General features: G+C 46.7%; 2 protein-coding genes across 12 annotated transcripts in view; one reads left to right on the top strand and one right to left on the bottom strand.

Moving 5' to 3' along the window:
• Positions 1-19,669, bottom strand: part of FBXL14 (F-box and leucine rich repeat protein 14) — a 37,990-nt gene extending 18,321 nt beyond the window's left edge. For 3 of the 11 annotated variants that reach the window (XR_004440109.1, XM_033223274.1, XM_033223276.1), the window contains exon 1: positions 17,688-19,669. Coding sequence is in view for 10 of the 11 variants with exons in the window: in XM_033223274.1 (XP_033079165.1) it covers positions 17,688-18,881 (1,194 nt within the window). In the remaining variant the exon portion in view is untranslated. Of the gene's footprint in view, positions 1-12,285; positions 12,438-17,682 lie in introns of those variants that run through there. The other 8 variants (XM_033223278.1, XM_033223277.1, XM_033223279.1 and 5 more) reach the window with 6 other exon arrangements.
• WNT5B (Wnt family member 5B) overlaps positions 1-23,661 on the top strand; it is a 124,331-nt gene that overhangs the window by 46,937 nt on the left and 53,733 nt on the right. The gene's annotated exons all lie outside the window — the stretch shown is intronic.

Below are 23,661 nucleotides of genomic sequence, written 5' to 3'. Positions count from 1 at the left end.
TGTAATCCCAGCACTTTGGGAGGCCGAGACGGGCGGATCACGAGGTCAGGAGATCGAGACCATCCTGGCTAATACGGTGAAACCCCGTCTCTACTAAAAAAATACAAAAAACTAGCCGGGCGACGAGGCGGGCGCCTGTAGTCCCAGCTACTCGGGAGGCTGAGACAGGAGAATGGCGTGAACCCGGGAGGCGGAGCTTGCAGTGAGCTGAGAGCCGGCCACTGCACTCCAGCCTGGGCGGCAGAGCAAGACTCCGTCTCAAAAAAAAAAAAAAAAAGGTCCTGTCCTGAGGAAATGCTCAGAGGCACTTCTCTTGCTGATGAAGCCTGCCTGCATGTGTGTTTTTGTCCTCATGGAGATGCACATGACAAATCGCATGCGATGCCTCAGCACAGCCCAACAGGTTTTTTCTGTTTACACTTAACTAGCCTTGGACAGCGGGAGGAAGCCTTAAATATTTCCTTTTCTTCTCACAAACCCTTTATCTAATAAAACAAAATTACTGCAGATGAAGCAGGGAGTGATTCAAATTGGCATTTAAATCAAGGACCTGGTTTGGTTTGGCCTCCCTGGGAGTTTTAGCTGGATATAACGTTTTAGCTATGCTGATTTCGTTTTAGCTACGCTGATAACGTCTGTATGAGATAAACCGACCAGGGTAGACGGCAGGGTGGCAGTGCCCGTGGTGGGGTGCAGCGCAGGGGCAGGCAGTGTGGGTCCCTGAGTGCTGGGCTGGCCCCTCACTCCTCCATATTTCTGTACCAGTAAAATCAGGTTGAAACTGACATCAAGGGTAGCTTCAAGAAGGCGGGGAGAGACCACGAGGGCAGCAATGCAGAGGCTGTCACCCTCAGGAGCTACTGCTCGGGGACTGAGAAGGAATTCTGTCTTGAATACATGTTAATCTCAGTTCCCGCTCCTTATCTGGACTGGCTGGCTCCGTTCTGCGCCAAGAATCTGAAGCCCAGCTCTGTAAAGCAGCAATTCCCAACTATTTTCCCCCTAAAATACACGAGACGCACTCCCATGGGGCATATCTAGATTGCAGGCTGCGGTACAGATAAATCAGGCTGTGGCTTGGGCGCAGTTCCCAGTAAAACCCCACTTCTTTCTCTCCCACTCAAGAAAGCAGACCTCCATACGAGTAAGCGGGAGATGGTGCTCTGTCGTCCCAGCCCTTGGCGTGGGACTCGGCCTGTAAAAGCTGCCAAATAAATATTTACTAAGTGAAAGATAGCCCTGAATCCACACTAATTCGTATTTTTTTAAAAGTCATTCATAAACTTTAACATTTTAACTATTAGTTAGTAATTAATCCCAATAAACCGGCAGGATTTTGTGATTGTGAAACTGTTGCAATGTGTTGGCCAGCAGGAATATTTGTTAGCATTTTTATGGGCTCTTAAAGTCGTCTTAGCTGTGTCACTGATAAAGCCAGCCACAGGCTTTATCAGTCCTGCCGTTGGCTGTCAGCACTGCCTGGATAAACTCCTCATCCTTCCCAGGGAGAAACTTCTAGCAATGCTTAAGCAGGAGGCCAGGGAAGAGAGAATCTTGATGCTGCCTGCTTACCACAGGCCCTCTGGAGGCCTCTGCCCTGTGTGGACAAATGCTTCATTTCAAGATCGTATACAAATCAAGAGCAAGCGTCTCCTAGCAGCGCTGAGTGTGGGGTGCGTGCCACCTCACTGCTGTTGGAACTCTGGAGTTTGGGCCAAAGGATGCAGCCCCTCCTCGGGGAGGGCAGTGGGGTTAGGTGAAGATTCAAGAGCTCCTCTTTGCCTTGTCATCTAGTTGTCCTATTCTGGGGGAATTTTAAATAAGGATTAAAAAAAAAAAAGGACTTATGTATTATTTTAAAGAGCAGGCTTAAATAGGCAGGCATATTTTAATAAAAATGATTTTTTAACCCTGCAGTGTGGAGACTGCCAGTCAAATACAGTGATGGCCATTATCACTCCCCTGCCCCTGCCCCCAGCCTGGAGGAAACAGAGTGCAGAGTTAGAATGGTTTTAGAGCATTCATCGCTGCTGGGAGATGCCCGAGAGGGCTTTGAGGGCAGGGCAGGGTGAGCAGAGAGCTCACCGCAGGAGTGCAGAGATCACCCCAAGCAGGGTCTGCAGATGCTGACTTCAGGAGACCAGGCATAGAGATGGCAGGTGAAACAGATAAATATGCCCCAAAAATGACGGGAAAAGAGTGAACTGGGATCACTTAGAAATTGGAAGCAATACAACAAAGGCTAAAGATATTTGAGCAGGATTTCAGTGTAGATACGCTCTCGGCTATCACGAACGTACACAGAGGAGCTAACGAAAACACTGCAGAGAAGCACAAACACTGCAGAGAAGCACGGCTCCATTGCCCCCTGTAGTTACCCCACCTAGTGTGACTGGGAGAGGCTGATACTTGTTTTCTCCGTGGATTCGGGGCATTCCCCACCTATTTTAGGTATGCCAGTTTGACACGATGAACTTCAGACTGATAACATTTCATCATTGAGATATAACTTCCTTCTGTTTTTAGACACTGAATAAAATTTTCTTTAATGGGGAAGCACATATTTTATACTTAATTCTAATTATGTTCATCTTGTTTTTTTTTTTTTTGAGACGGAGTCTCGCTCTGTTGCCCAGGCTGGAGTGCAGTGGCCGGATCTCAGCTCACTGCAAGCTCCGCCTCCCGGGTTTACGCCATTCTCCTGCCTCAGCCTCCCGAGTAGCTGGGACTACAGGCGCCCGCCACCTCGCCTGGCTAGCTTTTTGTATTTTTTTAGTAGAGATGGGGTTTCACCGTGTTAGCCAGGGTGGTCTCGATCTCCTGACCTCGTGATCCGCCCGTCTTGGCCTCCCAAAGTGCTGGGATTACAGGCTTGAGCCACCGCGCCCGGCCGTTCATCTTGTTTTTTGAATTATTTATCTACCTCTAATAGACAGTCTGAAAGATGATTACATTCTACCGTACTAACATTTTCAATGACCCTGAAAGACCTGAGATGCATTGCTGCTACTATTTTATCAAATTATTGTTTCTAAAATGCTGTTTTACTCTTCTAGTAGGAAGAGTGACTTTTAAAACAATGGATATTAGCCGGGCATGGTGACTCACACCTGTAATCCCAGTACTTTGGGAGGCCGAGGTGGGTGGATCACCCGAGGTCAGGAGTTTGAGGCCAGTCTGGTCAACATAGTAAAACCCCATATCTACTAAAAATACAAAAATTGGCCGGGCATGATGGCAGGCGCCTGTAATTCCAGCTACTTGGGAGGCTGAGGCAGGAGAATTACTTGAACCAGAAGGCAGAGGTTGCAGTAACCCAAGATTGCTCCACCACTCTCCAGCCTGGGTGACAGAGCGAGACACCATCTCTAAAATAAAATAAAACAATGGATAGTTTGTCTAACACGGTATGTTAAAAGGGCAGAGAAGCTGAAGAATGATGATGAAGACTAAAGTAACGATGATAAGCAAAGAACTAAACAGGCATCTGTGCAGTGATTCAGGGGCGTGTCCATGAGGGGCGGCTTCAGAGCAGCCCTCCTGTAACGCAGACTTATCTCACGGTTCCCTCCTCATTTAAGGAGTCAGACCACTGTGGGCTTTGCTTTAGAGATATTCCACTGTGTGCTTTGTTGCTCACCTTTCTAGAGGTGCTCATCTCCATCTAAAGTAGGGTGAAGCTTTTTCACTCCTGGAGAAAGCTGTGACAACATTTTTGGGACAAGCAGCAAGTGTGCCTCAGCAAGCCGGTCGTTATCTGGGGAGGGGGCTCCAGATAACACACTTCTACTTCCTTTCTTTAGGGAAACGACATGGTCCCCTCCTCCTGTAACACTCCCCAAAAGAAGTATGAAAGCCAACATAAAATACGAATATGATATTTGCCCTGAGTAGTAAATATAGTATCTTCAATGTAGTATTTGTGCTTCTCTCTATCCAGTTCTCAATTGTTTAGGGATCTTCTGAGGGCAAACCAAAAATGTCAGTAAAGCAAAATATATCAATAAGGCATCATACTGATGAAAACAAAACCAAAGGTTTTAAAAAATAATCTGGGCCGGGTACGGTGGCTCACACCTGTAATCCCAGCACTTTGGGAGGCTGAGGTGAGCAGGTCACCTGAGGTCAGGAGTTCAAGACCAGCCATGGTCAACATGGTGAAACCTCGTCTCTACTAAAACACAAAAACTAGCCAGGCATGGTGGTGCGCACCTATAATTCCAGCTACTCGGGAGGCTGAGGCGGAGAATCGCTTGAGGAGGGGGAGTTTGCATTGGGCCAAGATCGCGCCATTGCACTCCAGCCTTGGCGACAGGGTGAGACTCCATTTCCAAAAAAAAAAAATGTAGTTATCAATTTTTTGTTTTTGACCAAAAGTATTTCAGGAACTTTGAAGAAAGGACCTGAAATTATTACTCAGGCTGGTATTTAGTTTGAAATGTATGCTGACTTTTAACTCTCAGAGCTCAACAATCTAATCCTTGATCATTCCAGAGTGAGTTTAGGAATTTGTAGTCATTTCCTTTTTACTAGGTATTTGCATACATCACTGACCAGCTGGGATTAGAAGGAGCAATCTCTCGATGCTGAACTAGAACGATGAGAACCCAGGGCCAGCTTGAAATGTTCATCCTCATCGATTAATCCTTAGTGAACACTCATGCATGGATGATCTCAAAGAAGGTCCTTTGCCATGTGCAGGAAGACAAACCGCCTTCCGCAGTGTACATTCTTAAAGGAAGGTTCCAGTAGACGGATACACATAGTTCACATTTGAGGTTCCAATAGACCGATACACATAGTTAACACTTTGTATTTTTAGCCACGTTTTGCCCCAAGATTAAACATTTGGAGTAACGTGGACATTTGCTCAGTGGCGAGGGAAGGGTCAGTGTGTATAACTAGGAAGAAGGTGCTCTGGCAGGGTTGGGAACGTGACCTCTTGCCCTCCAAAGCCTGGGATGCCCAAGTTAATGCCTCCAATCTTGCAGTGTATGGACACAGAACGAACGCTCCCCTCTGAATACAGACCAGAGGTTAGAGGTTAATGAATGGGTGCTCTCTCCACACTCGGGACCCCGTTCAATAGTGGTTTTATACATAAGGGCTTAAATGGGGTCAGAAAAGGACCCGCATATTGCTTCCAAACTCTCTACATCTTTTTGAAGCAATAGTGTTCAAAGATGACATCCTTCCACCTGGGAAGAGAGAGATGAAGCTCTTGGGCTTGGAGAACTGGACGGCTACTCCTGGCTCAGTGTGTCTAAAAGCAGGACAGAATGGAAAACAGTGGGGGGGAAGTCCTTGCTGCCCCCTATTCTTCTCCAGTAATCCCTTAAAAAATAATTGCGGACCCCAACCTCTGGCCTCCAGCACATTTTCCACTTGATTAGAGGCCTTTGTGAGGTGGGGAAAGGGACCTGCAGACTTGGATATTGTGCCGGGGCCTGAAATGTCCAGCTGGGAATTTTTCCCATCAAAAGGGGATTTTAGTAAAACCATTATCAGGGGCTTAGAGGAGAAAAGCTGTTGAGTGCAAGAGAGGGGCAGATTAGCATTAGCGGGCTTGTTTTTGGCACCAGTGGAAGAGTGGGAAGGTGTTTGCAGCCACTTGCACACAAGTTCCTTAGTTTCTCTGCAAGTTCCTGGCAGGTACCGAGGTAGGAATGAATGCAGGAGTGGAACTAACAGGCTCGAAAATGGCACAGGGAGGCCTTATCTCTGAGGCATCCCATGGAAAGCAGCCCAAATCAGGAAGGACGGCACGGTGGTGCTGATACCTGCTTCGGTGTGTAGATGGCCGTGGGACTGGCCTCCTTGCTGTTATATATGGCCACGCCACCTGGAATCCCCCGCCCGCAACACTCCACCAGTCTTGACAGTCTCCATAGATGGCGATAGGAAATTCAGAAACTGGGAAGTGGCCATGCTGGAGTCCTTTAACGGGCAAATGGACACCTTTAGGGTGGGGGGTGCGGGTGCTGGTAGGGGCTAAAAGAGTACAGAGGAAGGTCAGGAAAGCCGCAGCAGTGGCTGTCAGCCTGCGAATCAGTGTCCGGGCTATGTGGATTTGCAGACTGAGCCACGGGAGCCTCCGGGGAAGAGGGTTTGGGGAAGGTCACCTAAAACAGAAACGTGCATCTTCTTGGGATTACTGGAGCCCTCAGCCATACCTTCCTCTGCAAAATGGAGCACAGAAACCGGAGTCGCGGAGGCTGGATGGAGAATGTTGAAACCAGTAGAGTAACTGCTGCCTGAAGGGTCCCTGTGAGGAATGTCGGAGCCGGCCTGCCCCGGAAGCATTTTTTCCTATTTGTCCTCTCTACACTGTTGCTCTAGCTTGTCTTCCTGGCAAAAACAGGTATGGATTACAACAATGTTGGTCCTAACTGCTGTGCACACAGAGCTGGAGTGAGAGCCACTTGTCTCTGCGTGGGACACTTTCAGGCTTGCAGTACTGTCACCTCAGAGGTCTCAGTCACAGGAACACCCTCACACCAGCCTGGTGGCCACATTCGCAAGAGATTTGTCTAAAGTCAAATTCAAACAACCACAGAAAGACGGCCTACCTTCTTGAAAATGAAGCCCAGGGCCGGGCGTGGTGATTCACGCGTGTAATCCCAGCACTTTGGGAGGCTGAGGCGGGCAGATCACCTGAGGTCAGGAGTTCAAGACCTGCCTGGTCAACATGGTGAAACCCCATCTCTACTACAAATACAAAAATTAGCCAGGCATGGTGGCAGGTGCCTGTAGTCCCAGCTACTCGGGAGGCTGAAGCAGGAGCATTGCTTGAACCCGGGGAGCAGAAGTCGCAGTGAGCTGAGATTGCGCCACTGTACTTCCAGCCTGAGCAACAGAGTGACTCTGTCTAAAAAAAAAAAAAAGAAAATGAAGTCTAGGAAAGCTGTTCTTGGAGGCTGTGAAGAATCAAGGAGCAGCCCTCCCAGTCTCCCAGTTCTTCCAAGGAGCAGCTTTAGGAACTGCTGGTCCTCAGTGTTCACACATTCCCCTCACTCAGTTCTCATTCTGGCTCTTCAGCCAGCCCCGGTTTCTCCTTCTTGGCTTTATACGGGCTGATACATGTTTTCTTTTCTTTCCTTTATAACCTGTATTCTCTGGGGTGTCTTCCCTGAATCTGTATTCTTTCAGTGTCGTCACTAAGAATGGCATATTTCAGCTATTACTTTCCAAAAGCTGCCCAGGGAGATGTTCTGCTTTCATAAGACCTTCATAGATGGTGCCAGGAATGTAATTTGCCTCATGCATAGGCCCCAAGTCCCTGAAACTTTTCCTGTTTTATTCATTCTCTAACCAGAAATGACCTCTATGTTACAGAGCTTACAAGCTGTGGCTCCTCTCGCCAATACAGCTTGGTGGAAGCACCCGCAGGGGGCAACCGCCTCCACCTTCTTTCCCACTTCTACACCTGCCCTTCCCACTCACACTTTGATTCCCTGAGGCCAGGCTGTTGAGTACCAGGAGGGCAAGACCCGAAGGCCTCTCCTGCCCTCGGCCTCTCTCTTCTTGTGCCTTTCTACGGAATCTAGTCATATTGGCTCAGAAATTCTTTTTGTAAGTTCTGCTACCTTGTTCTGATGTCAGTTTTCTGTAGGAGGAATTTAGGTCACACAAGCAACTTCACTTCTTCATCAGGGCTCTTACTATTTTCATCCTCATAGACTCTCTTATATTTTATGAAGATGTCTTCATCTGGGCAAGAAAGGTACTCCTTTTAATAAAATTTTTTTTTTTTTTTTTTTTTTTTTGAGACGGAGTCTGGCTCTGTCGCCCAGGCTGGAGTGCGGTGGCCCGATCTCAGCTCACTGCAAGCTCCACCTCCCAGGTTCACACCATTCTCCTGCCTCACCTCCCAAGTAGCTGGGACTACAGGCGCCCGCCTCGTCGCCCGCTAGTTTTTTGTATTCTTTAGTAGAGACGGGGTTTCACCGTATTAGCCAGGATGGTCTCGATCTCCTGACCTCGTGATCCGCCCGTCTCGGCCTCCCAAAGTGCTGGGATTACAGGCTTGAGCCACCGCGCCCGGCCAATAAAAATTTTTAAAAATTTAAAAAGATACTCCTAACATTTTAAAATTGTTTTTCCTCAAAGGCTCTCTAGAATTTTTCATCACAGACGATACACTTTTTTCTTTTGTAATAAAAAAACTAGCTTTTTTCTTGCTGTTTAAATTGACACCTCCATGTATGACTAAAATTTTCCCCATTTTTTTCCTCCCAAACTCCCCAGATATGGCAATCTAACAAGGATTTGTATGAAATGCCCTTTAAGAAGAATTAGAAGTTTAAAGAGAGAGAGAAAAAAAAAAAAGCATTAGTAGTTGCTGTTTGATTCTCTTACCTCCAAAAGCAGAGAGCTGCAAAATAACACATGGCCCTGGGGAGTAACCTCGCTGATATTTTAAAACTCAATTTCATCTTTTCCAGGAAGTGAAATTCCTCGTTTGTCAACTCTTATGCCCTGAGGAAATACTTCGGGGGGTGCGGGTGAAAGGGAAAGGACCAGAGGGGATTTGTGAGATGGGAGGAAGTGGTAGTGCGCCACCGGAAATAGCTTCCAACTCACAGACAATGCTGCCACCTACTGACAAGACATGGGACTTGCAGACTTGGATTTCTCCACTTTCTTCCACAGTAGAGAACAAATACTTAGTTTTGCACTAACCATACTTTATTGTACTACCTTATATTGGACCCTGAAATCATTTTCACAAACTTGGGGTACAGAAAAACACAAGGTCGGACTCCTAGCTTTAATACCTCCAGGACTGGTTTGGATATGATTCACAGCTGCTTCACAATGGGGAAAGTAAATTGTGTGTAAGAGGGTTTTTTGTTGTTGTTGTTTTCAAAGAGTTGGGGAGGCTGAAGGAACAGTCCAGAAGGAGACAATAACAGTTTTCCAGCCCTACTTTTCAATAATGTTTAGTGCTTGACTTTTACCTTTTAACCCACATATGTGCATTTTTATTTCTAAAGTTATAGGCACCTGTAATCTCAGCACTTTGGGAGGCCGAGATGGGAGGATCACTTGAGCCCAGGAGTTGGAGACCAGCCTAGGCAGCATAGCGAGACCCTGTTTCTACAAAATAGTAATAATAATAGTAATAATGGGCGTGGTGGCACATGCCTGTGGTCCCAGCTACTTGGGAGGCTGAGGTGCGAGGATTGCTTGAGCTCAGGAAGTCAAGGCCGCAGTGAACTATGATCACACCACAGTACTTCAGCCTGGGTGACAGAGCGAGACCCCAACTCTAAAAATAAATAAAGCAGTGATGAAGCTGTTTGCTGCTAAGTCCTGTGTCATACGTTAGTGAGTTTCTGCAGTTCCTCTTGTGATTCCATTGAAAATTAGACCCTTCTGTGTAGGGAAGAGAGCGGCCAGCTGCCTTCCTGTGGGTCATGCTGTTCTGATTGTTGACATCTGACCCTGAGCACAATGGCAGGGCATCTGTCTCAAGTGCACAGACGTCAGCTAGGGCTGGAAGAGCCAATCCTCTATCTACTCCAGGCTCTGGAAACTTGAAGACCTTCTCTGCTTCCTCCAATCGTCAGCTGTCAGCTGGATAAAGTTCAGGGGGCCACAGAACTTAACCATCCTGCTTTTACAGATTCCTGAAAACTGGCTAAATTCTATGCATTTGAAATAGGTAGAAACTGTCACTTTCATCTTGTCATTTTCATGTTGTTTGCTTAAGGCACACCTACTGGCTGTCTTTTTATTTTTGTTGTTGTTGTTGTTCACAGCAGTGGATTTTTGGGCAATGAAGTTAAGGTTTAAATGATTGAAAGCAGAAATGGTTGTCTTCCATCCAAGAACATTAAGCATTTGTCTGAGGGGCATTTGAGGGGCTTAACTCTTACAGTTTCTCCCTTACTTTACTCATGTGTCCAATTGTAGCCTCAGTGATTTTTCTAGAGATTCTGAGAAATAGGACTACTTTTTTTGGCTCCTCCCTGTGTAGTGACCACTTCTCAAAAAGCCTTGTCTTGGGCTAGAAAAAGGTAGCAGATGTGTACATAAATAATGCCAGTTTGAGATCAAGATTTCCTAAGGAGAAATATTATGAACCTTGGTAGTAAATATTTCCTCATACCTTTTTAGATGAGAAAAACAATATTTTCCAGGCCGTATTAAGTAATTCCACATTAATATTTATGAAAAATTAATCTGGTCTCAAAGAACTGTTTTCCCACAGTCCAGTTCCAGTGTCTCCAGATCCATGATGTAAGGAGTAATGGTTGACACACCAGTGTGTGGTAGGTCTGATCCTTCTGGAGTGTGGATTACGTAAATGGGGGAGTAATAAATATAAGAAGGTGCCCAGTATTAACAAATTAGACCCTTTTACTCTTTCTGGACAAGTGGGATTTGTAACTAAAACATCTGTGAAGTCAAGCCTTTTTACCCTTGAATGAAGAGAAAATAGAGTTTTTGCAACTTGATTCTACCTTATAAAAGGATTGTGTGGCAGATATTTATAGCATGTGAAATATGTATAAGTTCCTAGCTTTGAAACTCTCATAAGCATGTACTCCCAGCATTAGTATTCCACATTACTGTGTGCGACAAAGCAGTGTTTTGGAAGGTGGCTCAAATCCTCTGAGAGCCACAGGCAACAGATTTGACAATTAGCTACTTCAGTACCTTATAGACCATTTAACAACATGTATTAGTTTTTTGGTTTCCTGAATAACACTATATAATACTTGCAGACATGTCTAGGTTTGCATAATGTAGTGCATATTAAATAGTAATAACTTTTAGCATTTTGGGTTTTTTTTTTTTTAACTCCCAGTGAAAATAATATGCTTTGGTGTAGCACCTTTAAAAAAACTATTTTTTTTTAAGGCTGAGGTGGAAAGATCCCTTGAGCCCAGGAGTCCAAGATTGTAGTGAGCTCTGATCATGCCACTGCACTCCAGCCTGGGCAACAGAGTGAGGCTCTGTCTCAAAAAAAAAAAAAAGACAACAAAATTTTTTAAGAGATGGAGTTTTGCTGTGTCGCCCAGGCTGGCCTTGAACTCCCGTGTTCAAGTGATCCTCCCACCTCAGCCTAGTGAGTAGCTGGGACTACAGATGTGTGCCGTGCCTGGGTTGGTGCAGCGCGTCTCCGAAGAGAGCCAGGGTGGTGCTCTGCAGTGCCTCTGTCAGCCACCTCCGTGTTGGTCACCTCTGCATTGGTCATTAAGTCTAGAGCAGCCCAGGTTCTGAGACTAGGTTCTCCACTAATTACCTAGGCAAAATCTTTTCCACTTCATTAAGCATCTTTTCCCCTTTATAAAATTAAATGTGGCCAGGCGCAGTGGCTCACGCCTGTAATCCCAGCACTTTGGGAGGCTGAGGCAGGCGGATCATGAGGTCAGGAGATGGAGACCATCCTGGCTAACAAAGTGAAACCCCGTCTCTACTAAAAATACAAAAAAAATTAGCCGGGGGTGGTGGCGGCGCCTGTAGTCCCGGCTACTTGGGAGTCTGAGGCAGGAGAATGGCCTGAAGCCGGGAGGCAGAGCTTGCAGTGAGCCGAGATCGGCCACTGCACTCCAGCCTGGGCGACAGAGTGAGACTCCGTCTCAAAAAATAAAATAAAATAAAATAAATGTACCACATCTGCCAGATTTGGGAAAACAAAAATTTTGAGACAGAGAAACCGAACACTGTGTGTGACCAAGTTCTTCAGCAGACCACATTCACATTCCTAACCTTGCGTCACTTGGGTTTCTCTGCTGTGCCACGGCTGCAGACTCAGTTCCCTTCTTTGTAATTGAGACTCATTCGTTTCCACTATCACAAATGCAAGTATCCTTGTAAGTTTGTTATAAGGATATATAGCATTTGTTCCTTAAACAATTTAAGTGGCCAGGCACGCTGGCTCACGCCTGTAATCCCAGCACTTTGGGAGGCCGAGGTGGGCGGATCACTTGAGGTCGGGAGTTTGAGACCAGCCTGACCAACCTGGAGAAGCCCCGTCTCTACCAAAAATACAAAATTAGCCGGGTGTGGCGCACGCCTGTAATCCCAGCTACTCGAGAGGCTGAAGCAGGAGAATTTTTGAACCCGGGAGACAGAGGTTGCAGGGAGCCAAGATCACACTATTGCACTGCAGCCTGGGTAACAAGAGTGAAACTCTGTCTCCATCTCAAAAAAAAAAATGAAAGTAGAAGAGTAATGAAATAATAGAAACTTCAGTCTTCTTTTTGAAGAAAATATGTGCACTTTTCTGGGTTAACAAATAGCAGGCAGAGGAATTCCACTTCTATTGTTTTATTGGTAGGGGGGGGTTAATATACCCTACTCTAATACTGCTAAGATCTCAAGCTTACTTTCTTTTGCACCTCAACTGGAGGACTTGGCTTTACATACGACCAAATATTCTGTGTTGGTAAAGGCAACTCCACCAGGCAAAATCAGAGCAATCCCTGGAAAAGAGGAAAAAACTGAAACTGATCATCTGTGGATATTTAAATTTACCAATTGTCTAGAAATTCCATACAAGAGCTGAGAATATATGCTCTTATTCCAACTGTGCACTTACCTTTGATATTTCACTAAGTAAATAAATATTTGGCACTCATCTAAACATGCATGTCCCATCTATTTTACAACACTTTTTAAAAAATTTAACTTGCTGCCTAATAGTTGACCAGGTACATTGACAGAAATTAGGTAAATATGTGGCCCAAGCCTGAGCTTAGGTTTGAATGCAGCTTTCTAATTTCTAATCCTGTGCTTTACTCATGATCCACATTATTTCATCAAAAAGCCTCACCCCTCTGACTCCTCAGGGGTTCATAATGGCACAAAATTTAGGTCTTGCCCTCTACCAAAGGGATGGAATTAACTTTTAAAAGGGGTGATGTTTGATGCAGGGAAGAGAAAGAGAACAGAGAGAGGGGACCACTAGATGACTTACTATAGTCCCTCCCTTTCTACCGCAGAACACAGCAGAGATCAGAGGCCAGGGCTTTCCCTTTCATAGAACTGGGAAGAGACAGTTGTCAGAAGCTGCATGAGGTCTTGGTTTTGTTTTACAAATCTGATCTTTTAATCAAGAGGTTCTTATTCTTTAGAAACACAGTGGTCCCTGGGGGCCACTACCCCTTCCCTTTGAAAACTTGAATTCGAATTCTCTAAGTCAAAAGTGAAAGGTTTTGTTTATATTCTAAGACCAGCACCTATCTAGTAACCACTTCAGGAAAGCAGCAGGATTTGGGAGCTAGGTCATGCTTTAATTTACATATCATATGTCCTTATGTAAGAGAAAGTTCATAGCTTTCAAAAGAAAAAGGAACGTTTACTTGTTTAGATCTTTGTTGTTCATCTGACTCATGAAAGAACGTGATCAGTTTGAGTTTATTTTTAGGATATACTGGCACTGGCTTTTAGTTGTAGTAAATGTTAAGCTGGACAAGTGAAAGGCCTAGCTTGGGAGCTGCAGACATTGGCCGAGCTTCGCAGGTGATTTATAATCTTTTCAGTAAGAACATTGAAGGGCTATGCATGATGACACTTAGAAAAAGAAGGAAAATGAAGTTGTTCCTTGACTACTACCCAGTTTCTGTGGAGGTTTATTACTTCTAGATGACCAAGTTTACACGAAGTTTACATTGTTTTTTCAGTTCTCAAGTTTCAGCAGATACCTGAACCAAGTTTTCTTCTGTTACTCTAAGAACTGCCCTGGAGTGCCTTTTAACTCTTGTACCACCACGCAAAGTGTCCCATCAACTCATGTCCTTTAGCTCTTCTATTCTTCAATGCATTTCTCCCATTCCTATAGGTATGGTAGGGATCAGCTTTTTATTCCACCAAGAATCACCCTTATTCCCTTTGACGTCGTACCCTATGGCATAAGCTTGTTCATACCGTGTTCCAACAGCTACCGTTCACTTCTGAGGGTCACCTTACAGGAAACCAAGGTATGACGAGTAACTAAATCTTCTCACCAAGCAAAAGGGAGCTGGACTTTAGAAATGGAGCCTGGGCCAGGCAGAGTGGCTCATGCCTGTAATCCCAGGACTTTGGGAGGCCGAGGTGGGCAGATTGCTTGAGCCCAGGAGTTTGAGACCATCCTGGGCAACATGGTGAAACCCTGTTTCTACAAAAAAATACAAAAAAAAAAAAAAAAGATAACCAGCCATGGTGGTGTGTGCCTGTAGTCTCAGCTACTCGGGAGGTTGAGGTGGGAGGATCACTTGAACCTGAGAGGTTAAGGCTGCAGTGGGTTGTGTTTGCACCACTGCACTCCTGCCTGGGCAACAGATCAAGACCTTGTCTCAAAAAAAAAAAAAAAAAAAAAGGAAAGGGAAATGGAGACATGGAGCCTAGATTTCAATCCTGGCTCCCTCACTTACTGGCTGGATAACTTACGGCAGGAATTATGACTTATCTGGAAAACAGGGATAATACCTGTTTCAGCAGGTTGCTTTGAAGATTAAAACTTACAAGTACCTTGTAAAGCACACATAGGTTCTCAACACATTAATTGCTTTCCATCCAAAAAGGCTGAGAGATTAGCAGTTGACCTTCACTAACCACTTTAGGTGGCTTACCATCTTTTCCAGAGAAGCTCCCGCTATACTAAATATGCCTCATTCAGGATAAGGATATAGCTAGACCCATGGTCTTAACTTTCAAACATTAATTTGCCCACCTTTAGTCAAGCACGTATTTGACATTTAACATAAAAAGGAGACAAAACAGAAGAACATGCTTCACGTTATAGGTGGTAGGAATATTCTGCGTATTAAAATGAAGAATGTGAATACAGAGCCTAAGACTTGGGTGCTCAAATTTTTATCAATTGAATCTGTATAGCCATGCAGTCTCTTGGAAGAAAAACAGACTAAGAACCCACAGCCTTGTAACCTTCAGGAGTTGTGTCAAATGCTAAATTAGAAAGCTGACCCTAATTCAGAGTTCCTACTTCTTAATAGGCTTCACACATTTTTTTTTTCCAGGCATTAAGCACTGTAACCTAAGTGGGAAGAAAGAGACCCACACCTTCCCCAAAGAAACAGAAGATGGATCTAGTGTCAGGCTCAATTAGACCCAATTGTGATGACTCTCCAAAAAGGAACAATGCGGCTTTTGTGAGATGCTCAGGCAGAAAGCCTGGACATTTTACAAAACAATCTTATCCCCGGAGAAACCTGGGTTCCAGCCCTCTTCCTGGAAAGAGGGGTTGATCCAGGAAAGTTTTATACTACTCTTATCAGCTCTTGCTGAGATCAGTACTTTTTTAACAATCTCAGAAACAACGAAGACCAATGTGAAACCAGGAATATGAGCCACTCCCCTGTCGGCGCATTCATACCCATAGGTCTCCACAGTCAAACCACAGGGTGTCAGATTATTTTGTTATTGTCTACCAAAGGGAACTCTTTGCTGGAATTGTTGGTATTTCATTAATCTGCCCCGATTTCAGTCTAAAAACCCTTGACGGCGTGGATCCAGTGGCCAGCCTCGGCTGTTGGAAGTGCTAAAATGCAAATGTGCAAGAATCCTGGCCAAGCTCCCCATCCCCCAGGAAAGTGCTTCCTTACAGCTAGGCCTGGAGGGGAATGTTAAAGAGGGCCTGAGCTGCCTCCTCCTTTCCACCGGGACCCTCGCTCACACTGGGAGATCCAGCATGCATGACTGAGCCGGCCAGCACGCAAGGACAGCGCTCTTTTAACTTTTCTGAACAATGGCTTCAGTCCTTCCACCTTCACATCCTCCCCACACCCACTCGCAGGGTAAAGAGATCCATCTTTCTTGGCCACATCGTGATCCACTTTTCAACGTCACCCCTAGATCTCATTTTCACCCAAAGAAAAACTGGCCACTCGGGGAAACTGTGACTTACATACAAATCTGGTTTTTTAAAAAGTTTCATTTTGTTCAATTTCTTTAAATTTCCAGGTTGTTGACAGTTTAAAGCCAAAAATTATAGAAATCTCCAGTCTAATCACATTTCTAGAAATAAAACAGGTCAGTAGTAAACCTTATACAGAATAAAATCTCGCCCACGAGCTGACTCCCCCCCACATAGGATGCACCGAACTCCACCTTGCGTCCTCTGAGAGTATACAAACAACACCTCCTACCTTGGCATGTACCCAAGCACACAATGCCTTAAAAATAATTCGCAGATACAAGGCTGTTGGTTTTTTTTTTTTCAAAAACATACTTCATATTTCCTCTTTTATTATATAAATATCAGTTTAACCTTTTACTGTAAGAATATAAACGTTTTAAGAGGATCTTTGTTATTATTTATACAAATTCACAAACAGTACAATTAATTGATAAAGGTCTCTGGGTTTCTTTAACTCCATGGTCTCGCATGTTGCTGTGGAGGATTCTAAAAAAATAAACAACAAAAATCCAACAAAAATATACATCCTACTCAAAAGTGATTTCTTTAAAGCCACAAGTCCCAACCCCCACCAAAATAAAGAAAGTCATCTATTCCTCCATTTAGAAACAGAATTTTTTTTAAACCCACAAACTCCCATTTTGTTAACAGAACAGAGATAAGACATGAGCTTCATCACAGCCCCGGGGCTTTGCAGGCCAGCTCTGCTCCTGTTTCCCACAGGAAGCCGCACTGTGTGACCTTTTTGGGGGGAAACTTGGAAGAGGGTGAGGGTGGGGCAGAATTTGCATATATAATCATCATTTTCAAGACACAATGTGCATCTCAAACAAAAACAACGGTTCAACTCTCATTGCTCCCACATATTTGTGCTATAAATTAAGTCAAGATTTAGAAACAGGTCCTCAAATCCCAATGAACAAGGAGAAAAAGGAAATTACAGGCAGAATGTGGAAGTGGGGCACACTGGACGGATGGAGGCTGGGAGGAAGCCAACACAAAAAGACACACAAACCCAAGGGCATCTTTCCAGTCTAGGCACAAACATGTTTCAGTCTCAAAATATCTCTCTTGTAGAATTCCAGGGCTTCAGAAAACAAGTAAACTAAAACGAGGTAGCCAGACATATATATGTATATATATATAATTTATATATATATAATATATAGAATATATTCAGCAGAAAAAAAGGACCATGATTTCAAATTTTTTCCAAAAAAAAAATTTTAAAAAGGAAAGAAGATTGAGAAAATGAAATGAGCGTGAATAGCAGAGTACTGTAAGAGGAGGAGTGATGAGAAGAGACTGGGATTAGTTACAAAGTGGAAGAAAGGTGAAAAGGCCTTTGTAGCTGGGTTTGCTTTTTATACATTTGAAAATAAAAACCAGATCACAGTATTCAAATGAAAGCTGAAGTGAAGGCAGACATTTTCCTCAACTCCCCAGGGTTGAAAAGACAGTCACTCCCCACCCCCATTTCCAGTCACAGCAGTGGGGATACAGTAGCTGAATCAGTCCTCCACCCCCTGCAGGGGAGTGGGTGGGTAAGCAGCAGAGTCCATCTCTCCATCCGCGGGGAAAAGGAGCTGGGAGTTGGGTAGGGTAGGAACCCCAGCTGCAAAGAGAATGGGCTGGAAGCTGGGAGGGGGCTGGAGGAGGGAGGAGAAAAAGAGCCTGAGGCTTCTGTCATAGCCCCATCTCATCCGCTGCAATGATCTGTGCATAAGTGTGCGTGTGAGTGTGCGGGGGCGGTGGTGATGGGAGGATGAACAGGGCGGGACAAGGGGAGCTGACGCTGCCGCCCTCACCTGACCTTCTCACTGTCCGTCATCTGCCAGAGTCCCAGGTTGAGTACCTTGAGGCAGGGCAGCTGCGTGATGCGCTCCAGGCCGCGCTTGGTGATTCGGGTGCAGCCGTACAGGTCTATGCCGGTGAGCTGGCTCAGGTGCTCAGCGATCAGCTCCAGGCCCTTGTCCGTGATGCGCACACACTGTCCAATGTTGAGCGTGCGCAGCCCGTGCATCTGCCGCACCATGCGGTTGATGCCATCATCACTGATGTGGCAGGAGCAGAGGGAGAGAGACTTGAGGCCATCCAGCCCCTGGGCTATGTAAGCCAGACTCTGGTCTCCCACCTTGTCACAGAAGGACACATCCAGCCCCGAGAGGCGCAGGCTGCCCATGGCCAGATGCATGATGCCCGTGTCACTGATGTTGTCACAGGAGCGCAGGTTGAGGCTGCGCAGGCTGCCCATGTGCGACAGGTGCAGGAGGCCAGCGTCCGAGATGCCCCCACAGAAGCTGAGGTTGAGGAGCCTCAGGCCCGTCAGCCCTCGGGAGATGTGCTTTAGAGAAAGATCTGTGAGCTTCTGGCAGTCCTGTAGCGTGAGCTGCTCCAGGCCCAGGCAGCCCTCCGCAGCGCTGCGCGTCATGCCGGCCAGGTGCCCGATGCCGACATCCGAGAGGTGGCGGCAGCTGCGGAGGTTAAGGCTCTTGAGGCGCTGCAGACCCCAGGCGATGAGCAAAAGGCCAGTGTTGGTGATGTTGCTGCAACCCCCCAGCTCCAGCACCTCCAGGCCCTTAAGATACTGGGCTATGCGGCCCAGGCTGCTGTCAGTGATCTGCTTGCAGAGGCTCAGGTTGAGAGCGCGCAGGGAGCCGATCTCCTGCACAAACGCGTGGCCCAGCCCGTTGTCAGTGAGGTTGTAGCAGCCGCTGAGGTTGAGGCTCTCGATGTTGGCCATGCCCTGGATCACGTAGCTGAGGCTGCGGCGGAGGCTCAGGATCTGCACCCGGCGGATGCCCCGGGCCTGCAGGCTGGGGAACAGCGACGGGTTGGCCCGGCGCAGGTGCAGCTTGGCCTCCACCCCCCGCCACACCGACTTGTGGTAGGCGGCGTCCCGCCAGGCCGTGCACACCTGCGCCGCGCGCCCCTTGTCCCTGACGTCCAGGTAGCCGAAGATCATGGCCAGCAGCTCCGGGAACAGGCATGAGATGTGGGTCTCCATCTTCCTCCTCCCCCCTCCGCGGCGCTGGGGGGAGGAGGCGCGGGCCCCGCCGCTCCGGACTCGGGCAGGCGACGAGAGCGCTTCTCCCCAGCCGCCGCCGCTGCCGCCGCCTCGGGCCCAACGGCCGGCCCCTCCCCGCCTTCCGGCTCCGGCCGCCGCCGCCGCTCCTCCTCCTGGTCCGTCCTTCCTTCCTGCCGGCTGCGCCTCCGGCCCGGCCCTCCCCCGCCCCGGGCTCCGCGCGGCGCTCACATCCCGGGCGGGGAAGGCGCCTCGCTCTCGCTCCCGGAGGCCGGCCGCCGCCGCCTCGGCTCTACCCACGCCGCGCCCGGGCCGCGCCGCTCCGCCCGCGCCGCCGCGCCCACGCCCCCTGCCGCATCCTCCGCCTCCTGCCGCCGCCGCTGCTCCGCGGGCCGGCGGGCGGCGAGGGGGCCCCGGGGACCGGGCGCACGGGCTCCGGGCGCGGAGGAGGCTTCCTGCTGCCTTTGTCTCTCGCCCGCTTTTCAAACCTCCCAGCCCCGGGCCGCCCGCACTCCGCCGCCCAGGCGGGGGGACCAGGAGGCCAATCCCGGCTGGCGGCGCGCGTTCCTTCTCCCCCGCCGTCCGCGGCCACTTGGGAGCTGCCGGCCCCCGCACCGAGGACGCCGCGGCCGTCCGGCCGGAGCGCGGCTCGGCGCAGACCCCGGGCAAGCAGGCAGGCCGCGCGTTTGGTAGCGCCCGGGCCGGCTCCGGCTTCGCCGCCCTGCAGCGCGTCCCCTCCACCGCTCCCGCTCCCCCGCGCCCGCGCAATGGTACGGGCCTGCGCTGCCGGAACTGTGGAGCCGTTGCCCTGGAAACCGAGTTCGGCCTGGTCCCGTGGCCCCTGGTTTTTAACCCTGTGGGCGCCGTGCGGGAGCAGCAGCTGTCAGCAGAGCGCCTCCCCACCCGGCTTTTTTTCACCCCGTAGCCCGTTATTGAGCCGTTCCCTCTCTGGGCCACGCCCCAGCCCCGTTCCTTCTTTTTCTTTGCTGTTGAAGTCTGTGCAACCCCTTCTCACAGTTTACCCCTACAATCCCTGACCCTTACTTCACACCCCTCTGCCTTGATTATCCCTGCGAGAGCCTCCTCCTATAGCAGTGCTCAATAATCATCACCCCAACTCTCCTTTCTTACTGTCCCTAATGCCCCTTAACACATCTCATTATCACACCCCCTGCTCCCCCGGTTGGGGCTGTTTCCGATGACTCCTTTCTCTCCAGTCTTGTGTCTTAAATTGTAGAGAAACTCGGCTTTACTCATCTTAAACAATGACCCCCTCCAGTCGGTATTCTAGAAATTTCTAGAATTATCTATATTTCCAGCATCTTCTGATGGTTTCCAGACATGCTGTGTGTGTTCACCCCTCGGTACTTGATACATCAAAACTTCCCTCTACTTCTGCAGGCTGCTGCACTACCAATACCCTCAGCCCACTTTGCTTAGAGGGGAACAGCCTTCCCTAAGCCTTGTTTTAGGAGCTTTCTCCTTGTCATCAGCCTTAGACTATCAGTTGCATGGCTGAGTTGTACTGATAGTCAATATATTCGTATATGCTGAATCCAGTTTACTTTTTGATTAAAATGGAATGACAGTTGAACTTGGTTTAAGACAATCCAGTTGTGTCTGTTGGTTTATCAACTGTTTTATGGAAACAGGGCACAATTACATTCTAGGATGTAGCCCCCGGCTCCTAAATGTCCGTACTAAGGATAGAATTTCAGAAGTTTCATTTTAACTACCCCCAAACCAAGAATTTTTGGATCAGAGAAAATGACCCTCTGTATTTTAATTTATGGATCCACACAACTAGATACAACACAACCGGATTTATCAGAAAGGGAAAATGGTTTCATTGATTCTTTGAGGACTTGAACAAGATTTGGAAGGGGTTCCATGTTCAGTGTAGGAGAGTAACTTTTGCCCAAGCAACCAATATTGGACCAAATACGTACAAATTCAGTAATAGGCATAATACACCTTTTACACCCCTACCACTCCTCTTTCCTAAATCAGGAAATGCAGAAGCAAAAATTCTCACCAGCTTGTTACCTCACCCACATTACACGCAGTGTGAAGCCCATAGATTTTTATAACCTTCCTGAAAAAAATAGACTGTACTGTTAGTCATCCAGTACCTCCAGATGTATGGTGGTAGTAAGTGTCACGATTCTGGGGTATGCCTGGGTTTCACTCTTCTCCTGGGGATTATCTAGGCTTTTATTCTTATCAGTCACTTCTGCCTAAACTTTTACCTTAAATTCTGCGTGAAAGTCACTTTTGGGTTGTTCTATGCACCTAGATGTGTTTGGGTTGGTATCAAGGCCTTAACCCAAAGCACCTTAGTGTAACTTAATCCTGTTTAATACAAAACCAAGTACCCCACGCATTTGGGGGGAATTTTAGACAGGGGGCCTGACCAGGCTCGGACTAAGAAGGAGTTGAAAGGTTTTCCTTCTCTAGAAAGGCCTTTGTTCTCAAATCTGAAGAGTCATTCAGAGGCATCTGGAAGCACTTTCTCTAGAAGTTGGCTGTCTGGTCCTTGTTCTAGCAACAGTTTTTCTTGACTTGAGTTCTAGAATCTTATTAACACAGAGCCTTTTGTTTAAGGCACTCAAGTATATATTACAAGGATTTTCAGCAATAAATAGGAAAATATAGCATCAAGAGGCATCACAGAAAAAGCATTCGTGGGGAAAAGGAACTAGGGCATAGAATGAGCCGTATGCAGAATCTGAACACCTGGTGCCTATGCAACTCCCCTTTCTGGGTCTCCGTTTCCTTGTGTTACAGGGTGATTTGACTAGGTAATCTTCAGGGACCTTTCCAGTAGGAACACTGTGAGGCCAAGAGCCTAGCATAGCATCTCCTTAGCCCATGGAAGTAGACATTGTTCCTAATGCAGGCTCCAGATATTAAGAATAATTTTGAATACACTAACTTCTTGGGAGTTTTGGTTTATGCTCAGACTCAGGACCTAAAAATATATGGAGAGTATGTATAGATGGGAGACTCTGATTGTCTGGCAAAGATGTGCACCAATGAAGAAAATTCCGTGGCTTGCTCTTCATACTTTTAAAACTTGTTGAGATTTTTGTATATGATTTAACAAATTGCAACCAGAAGATTTTTTCTGAACTAACGATAGCCTATTTCAAAGCAGAATTGACAGCCTTGTGTAGGGAAGTCCCTCCAAAGCCTTACCAAGAATTTTTCTTTTAATTCTAGATGTTTCAGATGGAGTGTGCTTTTCACCTGGGTAGGGTGAGAGGCCCAACCCCACGATCAGGCTTACCTAAGGATTCATACTTTCTCCTGCAGAAGGGGCACACCTGGCAGGAAAGGTCAGAAGAGCTCTGGAGCTTTTAACTCCTCATTCAAGAATATATATGTATTTCCAAAACTAGTGGTCCAGAGTCTAGTCTATGGGTTGGGTCAAAGGAGTTACAATGGGCTGGGCAAAGTGGCTCAGGCCTGTAATCCCAGCACTTTGGGAGGCTGAGGTGGGCTGATCCCTTGAGGTCGGGAGTTCGAGACCAGCCTGGCCAACATGGTGAACCCCAACTCTACTAAAAAAAATACAAAACTATTAGCCGGGCATGGTGACACATGCATGTAATCCCAGCTACTCAGGAGGCTGAGGCATGAGAATCACATGAACCCAGGAGGCAGAGGTTGCAGTGAGCTGGTACTGTCCCACTGCACTCCAGCCTGGGCAACAGAGCAAGAGACCTTGTCAAAAAAAAAAAAAGTTAAAATATTTTGTGTCTATTTTCCTTGAACTCTAATGTATCTTTGGCACAATGCCTGCTATGTAGTAGACATTTTGTCAATGTTGTTGAACTGACATGAACGAGATGGATAATATAAATAATAATCTCTTTATGTAAGACTTCATACATATCGAACTTCTTGAAGAGCTGGGCAGGCATTAGTAATCTGAGGTTTATAATAAAATGCTGCCTTTCCAACTTAAAGGTTTCTTGAGAATAACATTCATTCTATTGCTAAGTGTTTCTAAGTAGGAGAGCATCACTCTCGACACTTCTTGGTGATAGAATATTAAAGATAAGAGAGGGTGAGAATTTGATTCGCTGATTACAAACAAAAGATTTAAGCAGAAACAATTTTTAAAAACCCTATTTAAAAATGGGCAAAAGATTTAAATAGACATTTCTCCAAAGAAGATAACCAAATGACCCACAGCGTGTGAAAAGATGCTCAACATCATTAGTCACAGGGAAATGCAAATGAAAGCCACAATAAGATACCACCTCATATCCATAAGGATGGCTACTATTAATAAAACAGAAAATAACAAGTGTAGGTAAGGATATGGAGAAAGTAGAATCTTGGTGCACTGTGGGTGAGAATGTAAAGTTGTGGGCCAGGCACAGTGACTCACACCTGTAATTCCAGCACTTTAGGAGGCTGAAGCAGGAGGATTGCTTGAGCCCGGGAGTTCAAGATCAACCTGGGCAACATAGCAAGACCCCATCTCTATTACAAAACATTGTGCAGCTGCTATGGAAAATGGTATGGCCATTTCTCAAAAAATTAAAAATACCATATGATTCTGTTTCTAGGTATGTACCTAAAAGAATTGAAAGCAAGGGCTCGAAGAGCTATTTGTACATCCATGTTCCTAGTTAACATTATTCATAATACCAAAAGTTAGAAGCAACCTGAATGTCCATTGACAAATGAATGGATAAAAAAATTGTGGTGGCCGGGCGCGGTGGCTCAAGCCTGTAATCCCAGCACTTTG

Source organism: Trachypithecus francoisi, unplaced genomic scaffold (genome assembly GCF_009764315.1).
Source record: "Trachypithecus francoisi isolate TF-2019V2 unplaced genomic scaffold, Tfra_2.0 Lachesis_group11, whole genome shotgun sequence".
Taxonomy (NCBI): Eukaryota; Metazoa; Chordata; class Mammalia; order Primates; family Cercopithecidae; genus Trachypithecus; species Trachypithecus francoisi.
The sequence above is the reverse complement of the archived record's forward strand: the minus strand, read 5'-3'. Positions and strand labels throughout refer to the sequence as shown.